This window comes from Squalius cephalus, assembly GCF_949319135.1.
Source record: "Squalius cephalus genome assembly, chromosome: 11".
In the NCBI taxonomy this organism is placed as follows: Eukaryota; Metazoa; Chordata; class Actinopteri; order Cypriniformes; family Leuciscidae; genus Squalius; species Squalius cephalus.
Window position 1 is genome coordinate 36,332,860 of NC_137132.1, and position 12,706 is coordinate 36,345,565.

The 12,706-nt window shown below is 37.4% G+C and overlaps 1 protein-coding gene across 10 annotated transcripts in view; it reads right to left on the reverse strand.

Annotated features, from left to right (window-relative positions):
- Positions 1-12,706, reverse strand: part of elna (elastin a) — a 90,144-nt gene that overhangs the window by 29,832 nt on the left and 47,606 nt on the right. For 8 of the 10 annotated variants that reach the window (XM_079885636.1, XM_079885635.1, XM_079885642.1 and 5 more), the window contains exons 5-15: positions 5,522-5,602; positions 5,370-5,444; positions 5,242-5,268; positions 4,596-4,631; positions 4,380-4,475; positions 4,240-4,287; positions 3,506-3,568; positions 3,384-3,422; positions 3,177-3,251; positions 2,210-2,248; positions 2,028-2,111 (exon numbers count right to left, since the gene is read on the reverse strand). In XM_079885636.1, coding sequence (XP_079741762.1) covers positions 2,028-2,111; positions 2,210-2,248; positions 3,177-3,251; positions 3,384-3,422; positions 3,506-3,568; positions 4,240-4,287; positions 4,380-4,475; positions 4,596-4,631; positions 5,242-5,268; positions 5,370-5,444; positions 5,522-5,602 — 663 coding nt within the window. The remainder of the gene's footprint in view (positions 1-2,027; positions 2,112-2,209; positions 2,249-3,176; positions 3,252-3,383; positions 3,423-3,505; positions 3,569-4,239; positions 4,288-4,379; positions 4,476-4,595; positions 4,632-5,241; positions 5,269-5,369; positions 5,445-5,521; positions 5,603-12,706) is intronic. The other 2 variants (XM_079885641.1, XM_079885643.1) reach the window with 2 other exon arrangements.

The window sequence follows — 12,706 nt, forward strand, 5'->3', positions numbered from 1 at the left end:
ATAGTGATTTCAGTATCTTTGCAACTCTTCTAGGGTGAATATCATGAAGTCAATAGCATGTGTGTGTGTTATATTTCACACACAATTCGAATGAATAAGAAATGATGTATTAAAAGAAGGATAGACTATTTTTTTGTAAACATTTTTGTTATACTGATTGAAACTCTCTTTACACCCTGATAGCAATCAATAATAGAAGTAGTCTAAATATTAAAACATGAACATATATCTTTTGTGGAAGTCTCAGGCCTAAAAAATGTTCAGCCAATCATTGCATTCGGTCCGAATACGATGTCATACCTGCCTGTCAACATATGTATTTCCATACCTCTGCACCTGCTTGCACAGACATCCAGGGCTTGACATTACCTTTTATGTCGTATATTAGCACTTTAGCACTTTGGATGCGAGCACAAAATCTACGGGAATGAATAAAATGATGCGCAATAATCCCTCGCCAAAATTCAAGCCCTGTAAGACCAACACTATTCATCCACAGCAAATTGCAAAGCGGGTTTGTGTGTTACTCGCTGTCGAAAAGAGATGAGAGAGAGAGAACGTGCAGCTGGTATTGTTAATCTATTCTGCGGAAGAGTTTCAGATATTTCAGCATCGATATCTATCGAAAAAGCATTATATTTGACAACACTAGATTGCACTTAGTTTATTATTTCTGATGCCTTTTTAAAAGACTACAACTGAGATTCAACCCGCCAAAGTGGCTTGTAGGAGTGGCTGTGTTTTACACAACACTGCTGAAATCTACCTGCATTTGGCGGGTTGGCGGGTGTTAATGTTAAGCCCTGCAGAGATCACACGCCATCAGCACGTTTCATGAGGCTAGGCAGAGTTAGACAGACAGTCACCGAACACTGCAAACGAACAGCTGCAGCCTTTCACAGTTCTTCCTCAACTAAAACAATGAGCTTATGCTGCGTTCCGTAGCCGTAACTGTAATTATGAGATGGCAACCTGTGACGTTCTACCTGGAGCTCAGACTCGGATATATGTGTTTCTCTGGCAAAACTTTCAACCCTGAAATTAATCTGCAGCAGTCAGGAGGTACAAGTAGAGCTCTGTAAGTTGTTTATATTTATTAGGGGTTCAAGCATGAAATGCTGAAACCCTATTGTAATTGTAAGGATTTGTAAAACTGATCGTGCAGGCCAAACCGTAAGGCCTAGAGACTTGAAACCTGGTCAGATGGTAGGCCTCAATCAGAGTATGACCCCGATTGGCCCATAGGTGGCGCTACAGCAACCAAAAGTACAAAATCGCCCATAACTCTAGACCGTTTGTCCTAGACTCAAGTGTCTTACACCACTGTGATCCCTGGCTCGTGTATCTCCAATTTCACTTTAGGCAGGAAACATTTTCTGCTATGTCGAATTTTGTCCAAAACCTACTTTTACGAACTAGTCCCTGGTTTTTCACCCGATCGGAACCAAACCAGTCTAGGACAATTCTCTGGACTCTCTAGATCAATAATTATCGAAATAAAGTTGAACTTTTGCATTTGGGTGGCTGTAACAGGGTCATTTAGAAAAGGGGTGTGACAAAATACACTCAAAAGACTCTCTAGATCAATAATTATCAAAAAAGTTAAACTTTTGCATTTTTCATAATTGGGCGTGGCAAATTACACTCAAAAGCCTATAAATCCTAAACGAAAACTCAAAATCTCACAAAAATTGGTGAGCTTATGTGACATAACATCCTTAATAAGCATGCACAATGTAATGAAGATCGGATCATAGGTGGCGCTATAACTGTTAAAACGCTTAAAAACATGTACTTCCTATGGTAAATTGCCTGTATTGGCTGTAAATGGTCTTTTCCATCTATGAAGTCAGTGGTTAAATGCTTGCCAAATAAAACTTAATGTCTTTTTGTGCATGTGTGCCTAATGGCCTTAAATGCTTGAACCCCGATAAATGCTGCTTGCAGCTTTAATTATTATTGTAATGTTATGTGCTTTGAGACATGTGGAACAATGATTCAAATCTTATAGCTCTGACATAACACACCAGTCCCTGTTGGATAACCCGGCTTGGAGCCAGCTCCTGCTTTCCCACCGGGGAGTCCAGCACCTCCACCAAAGCCACCATAACCTTTGGTATACCAGGTGAGAATCAGCACACAAGCTAATACACATCATACACCAGGTATTTTGCACATGCATGTTCTCAAGGTTGCTACTGTATCCTACCGTATGGAAGTTTACCACCAGTGTAGGGCAAACCAGCACCTGTTGAGACAGGCAATGTACTTTGATATGTATCAAAATATACTAAAGATATACCAAAAATGATTTGTGTTATCATGTACGTTTTATATGTATCAAAGCTATCCACAACAATAAAGCTTGCTATTAACTAACACATGGCCAGTGTTTGAACAAAAAGTGCATTCAGATAAAAAAATATATATAAAATTGCAAAAATGAAGATGATAAAGAAGCATCCAAATGATTTCTGTTGATGTATGAGCTGACTTTTATACAACATATGAAGCGTTAAACCGTTCAAGTTGACCACACATTTTTATCAACACTGTATCCTGTTTTAATCAGAACAAATATGCAAGTTTGGAAAAAGCTATGTTCCACTAGAGGCTCACATATTAATGCCGCAATCAATTTCTCCTAATTTTACTGGATGTATTCCTAATCCTTGATTAAGGCTGATAGCTCACCGATAAGAGAGACGTGAAAATATGTATTTCATTTCGGAAACATTTACGAAAATATACTTTAGATATGACTATGAAAACTATGCCAATGAACTTTGTCAAGGCATTTTCCCAAGTGAGGAGTCACTTCCCAGAGAGCACATAGTCAATCTGAGGTTAGTGCTTGAAACAAATTAATTGAGCTCTTCAACTGTTGAACCTCCATATAGGAGAAATCACACAACGTTTCTGTCCACCGGAGAGCAATCTACTACATAAATGGATGACTAGCAATGCAAGTCTAAGCAGTGATACAATATAGCTGGGTTTCATCTAGAGCGTTGATGAAAGACATTCTTGCTTATTTCTATAGCAACCTCATATTGCATTGCTTAATAGCTGTAAAACCACAAATGCAATCAGTCAGCAAATGCTTCTTTTCGGGGGGTGGTAAAGCTGGGCTGAGCTGATTTGTGCAGTCTGATTAAAAGAATCCGAAATTTCACCTGGGGATTTGGGAGATTTCAGAGGGTATCCGTGAAAAACTCCTTGTTGCAGTGGTCCACCATATCCGCGCCCACCTATGACAGACAAAATAAACTTCTAGTGTAGATCCTGTCAGTTTTGCAAACACTTCTTTACAAATCCATCTTCCACACTTTCCAGATATCATTATTCTATTTATAGTGGTTGCTGTATGCTCATGTACTAACCAGCACCTGGTACCAGACCCTGCCCAGCACCACCAGCAGCTATGGGAAAGATTCAGTCAGTCATATAGATATCATATAGTTTATTTTTACAATGACAGATGTCATTTTCATTTAGAGTTTACCTGATTTAGGCTTGAGTCCACTTCCTGTGGCAACACCAGGAAGAACACCCCGTCCATTGAAGCCTGTAGTCATGTAAATCCAAGTGATCAAGAACAAACTAAGGCCATGTGTGCAATTTTAATTTGGTGTTTTTTCCAAATAACTGAATAGGCGGCCTGCACGAAATCTGCAACCTCAGAAAGCTCCACAGATGTTTGCAGAAATCGTTCAAGTTCGGCACATTTGTTTATGAGATGTCTTGGCTAATTTGATAATGGACCAATAACGCAAGTATGTGAATGCAATGCTTCTAACCGCACAATATGCACCATTTCTATGTGGGCATTAGAATAAACTGTCTTCTGTGGTCTGTTTTCTCCTTTAGGTCAACTGCTCTCGTGGAGGAGCAACTGAGGTCTGAGGTCAATCTTTCTGAGCAAGTCAAGTTAAATGGAGCTGTATTTAGCTAGCTACCTGAAAAATCCTAGCTACCTACTTTAAAGGTAACTATATCGCCCTTTTGAGTGTGCCAAGAATTTGTAGGTTTGCATACTTGCATATAATATGTTTCTGGCCTAGAAGTGTAGTTTCTGCAGCTCTGTTGAACATATTTCAGTGTGCCATGTGTAGATCCATTTCACAGAATTCGGCATATGTTCCCCACAATCAGCACAGAAAATGTGAAAAATGTTTGCAGATTCCTTGTGGGCCTGGTGGTCAAATTATAGTACATAAACAGAGGAAAAGAACAAACCTTGTCCAGGAACAAGTCCTCCTTGATACGGACCAGGCACTCCCACTCCTGCAAAAAAAAAAAAAAAAAAAAAAAAAAAACCTGATCTATAATCCTGCATATTTACATTTATATATGCAACTTCACACTCCCACGCTTACCTGGCACTGGAGCTTTTCCAGGTTTTGCTGCTTTCCCTCCAGGTCCAACCCCACCAGGGCCGAGTCCTTGTACACCAGTCTGAGGAATGCCAAGGCCTAACAAGCAATACAAAGACAAGATCATCATAGACTGGACTATCACTGCTAGCTATAATCATTCAAATGCACTCACGCAAAGGACAATGCCAGTAATAGCTAAATATACATTCACTGCACCTGGGAGACCAGTACCAGTTCCTCCAACACCTGGCCCTGAACAAACATAAACACACATTTAGTCACATCATTACACACATTGAGTGCAAAGCTAGACTGCAAATATTCCATGTGATTCCTCAGTGATTTAATTTGCCTCACTTGCTCCGTACTTCTGACATGAAACAAGTCATCTTATCTGATTTCAGTGCCTGGAAGCTGATGTTTCAGGCTGTTCATTTATTTGTTTAACCCTTTTCCAACCGATATCAAACACAGAGGAACAGACACTGCATGCTGCTTTTAGATTGTGCCAAGGACAAGCTGAAGTAATGTGCTGGCCTTCATTACACGGACACCACCAGCGGGGTCCCAGAGGGGACACGTTTGTTGATTTGGCTCATGATCTAAGGCTCCTTCATTCAAGTTCAAGCCAACTGGAGTACCATGAAAAGAGTCTCAGCCGTGTTATATGTAGTTATATGTAAAATGTGTTAAAAAGGGACCTGTATGTTTGTACTGTATGAATGGTTCTTCTGAGAATGAGGTCAGTTCTCCACCTACTTTTTCCATTTTAGTTATTCTCTAAAGATGCTTGCCTAAAAGAAGTTTAATTTACAATGTGTTTGTACAATGAAAACGATGGAAACTCAAAGACATATATTACCGCCTTTAGGGGGCTTTACACCAGCACCTGAAACAAGAAAATCAGACTTAGAAGAGAGCTGTGCATTTTGTGTTACTTAGCCACTGAGAAAATCAAATGAATCAATAGACTTGTTGAATGAATAGCACCTCCAGGTAGACCTCCTCCAGGTAGACCTCCTCCAGGTAGACCACCTCCTGGAAGACCACCTGGTAGTCCAGTGCCTAAAGAGAAAGCCTAATGGTTATTATGTAATTACTTGACTGTACATGTGCTAACTGACTATTCACTGGACGAGCACCTGATTTAGCCGGTTTCAGACCTCCAGCCATTGGGTAGAATCTTCCAACACCACCATATCCGCCATAAGCCCCAAAACCACCTACAGTACGAAGGACATATAGCAAAAAAAATTGAAAACCCGTATGCAAGGCATGGACATTTATAGTCAATTAGTTTGTAGTGTAAGTAAAAAATAAGTAAATAAATAAATCAAGTTTAACTTTAGTTCTGGCAGGTCATGTCAGCCAAGTTTGCATCAGCTGATTCTCAGGAATATAGGAATATGACGCCTACCACAGCATCCCAATTTTAGGTCCATTCAGTATTATAAGCAGCTAATATAAGCAAATTACCCTACTCCAACTTTAATACATCAACTAACCCTTATTGTTTTTCAACTACATGTCAACTAACTCTATAGACTGTTAGGTTTGGGTTAGTAGAATAAGTTGACATGTACTTGCAAAGTTACTTATAGTCAGTAGAATGTCTGTTTGGGAGCATCACAATAAAGTGTTAGCAGATATTAAGACAGTCTACTAATACTCCAATGACTGCTAGTTGACATGTAGTTAATGTCAACTACATGAAGCTACTTGTAGATAGATAGTACAATGTCTGAAGTGGACAATCAAAATAAAGTGTAACTTAAGTAATATCTAATAGGAAGAATATGACATATGAATGATTATGAATTATGATGATTTGCTCCAAACCCCAAATAGCCTGGGCTGTTGGGTGATTTGGTAACTGGGAGGGGCTGGATGGGAAAGAATGAAGAGAGAGAGAAAGAATAAATGAAAAGAAAGTCGAGATGGAAAGTGAGGTCTCAGAGGCTACAGTGGATCTTGGCTAAATAAATGAGGAGTTAGGCTTCATTGAAAATTATTGCTACATTGTCCTCCTTCAACACGGAAACCCTAAACAAATGAGGTCACAAAGTTTGCATTCTTATTTTATGGTAGAGGGAGGAATACAGGAATGGAAAGGATGTGCAGCAAAATGCTTTGCTTGTCAGTCTTTATTTTGCCTTGTTGCCATTATAAATCTGAGAGTAGCTTTAAAATACCCCTAAATCCTGGTATTCCAACATCTCACACAAGAGAAAATTAGATGAAATTTATCACAGCACTGACGGAAAACAGAGGTCACATACTCTTGCTCTCCTAGCACAGTTAATTCGTTTGCTGAGGGTCATGCACAACAGATCATTAACTTGGGAAAAAGCCACATCTCTCCACAGAACATTGCCACAGTTGTAGAGAGCTGGAGATGTAACCATATTCTGGCTTGTTATAAACTGTTAAACTGCTTGTCTACATTTGGCTCCAACCTTTTGCAATTCTTTTGGATCAGTTCAAATGTCTAGCATCCACAGTCTGTTCACAGATGGTTACACAAATGTCAAGAAGTTACAAAATCAACTGGTTCCAATGTGATTTACTGAATCTGTGCATTTTTAGTTTACTGTGCATTATTTTACTACACTAAATTATCAATACTGGCAGCTCTACATTTCCAGTAACTGTGGTTTGGTCCTGCACATCCACTTCAGAGACTTTGACCTGGTCATTCTGAAACATTACATTTCTTCTGCTTTAACCTTTCAGTGGCAGACCTACTTGAGTGTTCAGGGTCTTTATCGTGTTGCAGGTCTGACTTTCTGTTTATGGACACCCTGAAGACATCCTGAAGATGCCAATGCTCCTAACCATTATACTGCCCCTACTCTGCATCACAGTCGGGATGGGTAAGTGCAGAGTTTCAATCTATCAACTCATCGGTTCACAAAACATTCTTGTTCATCCACACAGTTTTAGACAAATTTGAGGTTGGTAGAAATGTTGTTCTTGGAGAGCTGTGGCTTCCTCTTTGTTGTCCTGCCAGACGGTGGACTAATGAACACTAATAAACTTTAGCCAATGCAAGAGAGGCCTTTAAAACCCTCAGATGCTAGGTTTTGTGACCTCCTAAAGTGTCATGTTTTGCTGTTTGAGTGATTCTTGTTTGGACAACCACTCCTAGACAAAGGAAAAGGTGGTGTTGAAATTCTGAATTTCTTCAATTTGAACAGTATCTGTCTGATTGGTGGCCCTTAGTTTTTTTTTTTTTTTTTTTACATTGAAAAGCATCAACACAACAACAAAAAAATCTGGAAAAATACAGAGTGATGACTGGTTTCTGTGATTACATCAACTCTGCTATTGTCAGAGAAGTCTTCTGGTCGTTAAGTTTCACTATCATGGACTTCCTGTGTTCTTTCTCTCATTTGTTGCTATTGTAATTCATTTAATCATCGCACCTGCTAGTCATTTTAGTTCATTATCTGTGTATATTTAGGGGCTGTTTACACGACACCGTTTTCAACTAAAAGCGTAAAACTTTTTATGCGTTTTGGCCGTTCATTTACACGACAACAGCGTTTTGGGTGCCTGAAAACGCAAAGTTTTGAAAACAAGCTTCAAAGTGCAAGTTTTTGAAAATGGTCTCTGTGTAAACAGCAAAAACGTAAATCTCTGAAGACGATGATGTCATGCCCATGCGTATTACATGTTCAGTCTATAGTGTTTCATCTCCATCTAATGGCCTGGCAGCAGAATACAGCGTTTTTAGTCTTTTTTGGGGATCCGTGTAAATGGGGATCGTTTTGACAATGGTGTCGTCTGTACGTGGAAAACTCAAAGGAAAAACTTCTTCAGCCGTAGCTGTCGGTTACTATTCTGAACTTCTTCTGTGGACTTTATTCACTGAGATCATGACAACCATGCTGTTCAGGCTTGAATAAGATTTCCTCAAGAAATAGGCAAGAAAACCTGGTCTCCATGATTCTTATTCTTTCTGACAACAAAGCACTTGAACACAACAAATTTGCCAAAAAAAAAAAAAAAAAAAAAATTGTGTATTGGTTGTTTGGATACTTTATCTAGATAAAAATCCCAAGAATAGTGACGTAAAGTCCGATTCATTTCCGCGAACTGGTTCTTTCGGACAGTTTGTTTCAATGAACCGGTTCAAAAAACGATTCACTGGTTCCTTATGTCAACAAACAATGTTGGCACTATGCATTTATTTTCTAATAACTCAGTGCCATGTTATAACAATGAAACAATCAAATAAAGTAGTTTGTGTCAATGCATAATGAAAAATTATTTGTGTGAATGCCTATTGCTGATTATTGCCTTTCATTCTCTTAAGTTAATGGTGTTTGTGATCACAGTTTCATTTGCGGATCCTTTATGTTGATATGACTGATCAATATTGAGTAATCTACATCTTGGATACGTTTTTTTTTTTTTTTTTTTTTTGCACCAAAAGCATAAACATGGATATGTTTTACATGTCTAAAGTATATAGAAAGAATAAACCAGTCTTTTAAACTCCTTGATTTCGCTTAACTTAAAATATAATCTGAATGCACAGTAAACTATTGTAAAATGTATTTACATCTCTAGACAGAAAGTTTTTTGCAGGTTTTAATAAAATGTTATTTAATAGCAATAGTCATAACAAGCATATTTCCAGTACATGCCTCAGGTTTGCATAGTATTGCCAATTTACTCATCAGACTCCTCGGTAATCCTCTGCAAACTTCGACAATTAGTTGAACCGGCTCATTTGGTTCTTTTTGAGTCGGACGTGCTACTTCGGCTTGTGCGTCTTGCGTCATCAATCCAGAACTAAAATTCGATTCAGTTCGATTAATGAACCGGCTCAACCTGTTACTTCCTATGAACCAGCTCAAAAGAAAGATTCCTTCAAGAACCAAACATCGCAACTCAAGAATGCAGAAAACTATTAAAGGTTCACACATTTTCTTTCACAATTATACACCCATTTCTTCCAGTTGCAGAATGGAATCAATGAACAATCAACTGAAAAACTGACACAAGTGCAAGTATTTGAATGAGTGCTTTCCCAGACAGTCTAATATTGTGGTGCCAATTATTTCCAACACAGGCTCATTGGAAAAATTTGCTTCTACCTACATTTTTGCAGAACTTGAAAGTGTACCTATACATGGAATTCAGTGTGGTTTCCAGTGCAGCTTCCAACTTCTATTTCTTTTCGCACAATTAAGAATACGTTGTAAAATTGGCCAGACTTTATGCCAAAATTTGGACTATGTCCTACTAGCAGATCTAAATTCACAGATGTTTATATGGTTGTCAATTAATATGGTTGTCAAAACATTGATTTTTTTTCTAATTATTGGAAACTGACAGAATATCCTAAATACATTTTAGCTTTGATAAGATTTCCCCAAGGAATAAGCAAAAATGGTATACTCCATGAATCATATTCTTTCTGACAACAAAGCTTTTGCATGTGACAAATTTGTAATTAATTGTAATTATTAATATGAAAATAATAAGTAAAATACCCAATAGCACCGTCATTTCATTTAGCAGAGATGACACCACATGCATGAAAAAATATGACTAGTCACTGGTCGGTAGGCCGGACATAAATAAGTGGCAGTTCTAGGCCAGAATAAACTGTAAAATGGGCCAAAAGCTAGGCCATGTGACACTGCAGTAAATCCTACTAGCAAATCAAAGCTCAGACCCGAAAAAATGTGGAATGGTCTTGGACTAACTGTGGCTAATGTCTGTTTGTTAATTATTATCTCAAATATTTAGCTGAACCTGTTGATCCATTAGTTTCTTAGTGCATATAATCTTCACTAATACATCAGTCAGAGCAACTCTCAGACGCGTGGATCAGACACCCAGACAGGTGCGTCTGCCATTAGTTAATGATGCACTCCCCTGGTTTCCCGGTGTCAGACAGCAAACCTCCCTCAAGCACTATGAGCACTGCTTAGGCAAGGCAACTATTCCTGATGAATGTGAAGACCGTCCAAGTGCAGCTGGAATATATAACTGTTAGCTTACTCTCCATATTTCCAAAAAGCCCAGAGTGCATGAGGTTATCGAAACATAACTCTGTCCACTCAAAAACTTAAAGAGGAGGACAGAAGAAGCAGCATATACTTTTTTTGAATGGATAGTAGAGCAAACCACCACTGAATGTTTAAGCTGGATGCTATTTAAGACAATAACCCGTATAGGTGACGATGTTAGATGGGAGGGACTTAGAATAAATTAAGTTTCAGTTATTGTGGCGTATTGTCCAGGGTTAGATAAGGTTTAGGGTTAGCCTACACCAAAAATGGGACTGCCTTGGTTCCTCCAGAGTTTTGGTACTTTTTTTGGAAGTGCCAACTCATTAGTGGTGTCAGATACATACACTCAATGCTAATGTGTTCATTTTTCATATCTGATTCACTAATTAATCATGTACCATACTGATTTATGCTTATTTGCCAAATTACCATTAATTACACACACATGCAAAAACCCACACAAACGTTCACATGCCACAGAAATAGCTATAATGCTGATCTAAAACAGTGGAGCTGGATACATTACAGCTAGCCTGCAACTAGATTTTATATGTCTATGAAAACTTTTTTATAAAAACTGGCACAAAGTATATTTTTCTTGTTGAAGAAAGTCAATTAATTTAAATCTAAACAAAACTATATAGATTTAATCAAAACAAAAATTCTCATTTAAGAAATAATGTAGTATAAATTATTTATTTTCTCCAATCAAATAGATACAGATTTAATTAAACTATTGTTTCTCATTTTTTAAAATACAAGTTAATAGAAATGATTTGTTTTGAACAAACAAAAAGATATGAATGTAATAAAACATGATTCCCATTAAGAAACATTACCTAATATTTAATCTTACCAGAATCTAATAAATTTTCATTGCATCAATATTTATTTACTTATTATACATAACTTCCACACATCCACAATTTCAGTACTCAAATGTCAGATTTTTTACTTTTAAGAGCTGGCAAACATTGACACCCAGACAACATTAGACCCAGATAGCAAGCCAAGATCGAAACAATGTTAAATCAGTGTTAATGTGTCGATGTTAACTGCATTGAATCAACATCAAAACATGTTGAAATTTCATCCAAAAGTCAATGGTAATGGAATTGAATGTTACAATGTGATGTTGGTTCAACATCATGCTTGCACTCTCAGAAAATTAAACACAACAATTACAACTACAACTTAAAACCACACAGCCTGAAATCAACTGCAAATAAAAGAAGACAATAAATCTCTCAAGCTCTCAGCAGAAGTTTTAAGAATTAACAGAGGTTTAGATTTTGAAGTTCTCTTGGAAATTCACCATTATGGTGATCAGTGTTCCTTTAGTTGGGTAGTTTGACTCTTAGTATTTTATGTCAGTTTGTGGTCTTTGTAACAGTGTTTTCCAAAACACATCATTTGTCGCCATAATTTTGCATCATAAAATAGAAAAAATCACTAATCTTATCTCTGATCAAAAGTTGTTATTAATAGATTGTGTTCACCAACAGTGCTTTCTTGCCACAGATCAGACATTCTGAGTTTAGATTTTTTTAAATAAAGTATGTGAAATTTTCTTTAGACACACACACAGACATCAAGTATCAGTGTATGAATCTCAACAATGGTGACATGTTTCATGCTGCAATGCATGCTGGGAGCCACCATAGTATAAAACTCATTGCTCCCAGCATGCATTGCGGCATAAAGCATGTCACCATTGTTGAGATTCCTATGCTGATTCTTGATGTCTGTGTGTGTGTCTAAAGAAAATTCCTTGCAATGTATTTAAAAATCAAAATTCAGAATGTTTGATCTGTGGCAAGAAAGCTGAAAATAATTTATTGATAATAATTAACCCCTTTTGGTCAGGGATAAGATTATTGAACTATTCTGCTTTATAATGATGAAAACTATATCACCTGATCATCCTTGTTTCTGGTTCCCTTTGCAACAAATTGTGTGTTTTGGTCAACACTGTTACAAAGACCACTCACATAAAAAGTCAAGAGTCAACTGCCTAACTAAATGAAACACCAATCACCATAATGGTGACCAAACATTCTCATGAAATAGTTTTCATAGACGTAAAATATTGTTTAGGGAAAGATATATATTTTTCATTGACTCAAGCTATAAAATATAGATGTGAACCATCACCCTAAATCTTTTTAATTGGATGAATGCAATTTTTTTTCAGTGTACGCAAAAGAAAAGGAATTGCAGAAGTTTGAATGTATATGGATAATGTATGTGAATTCATTTCCATTGGTTTCTGAGAAAATCGACAAGTCATTTGTTATA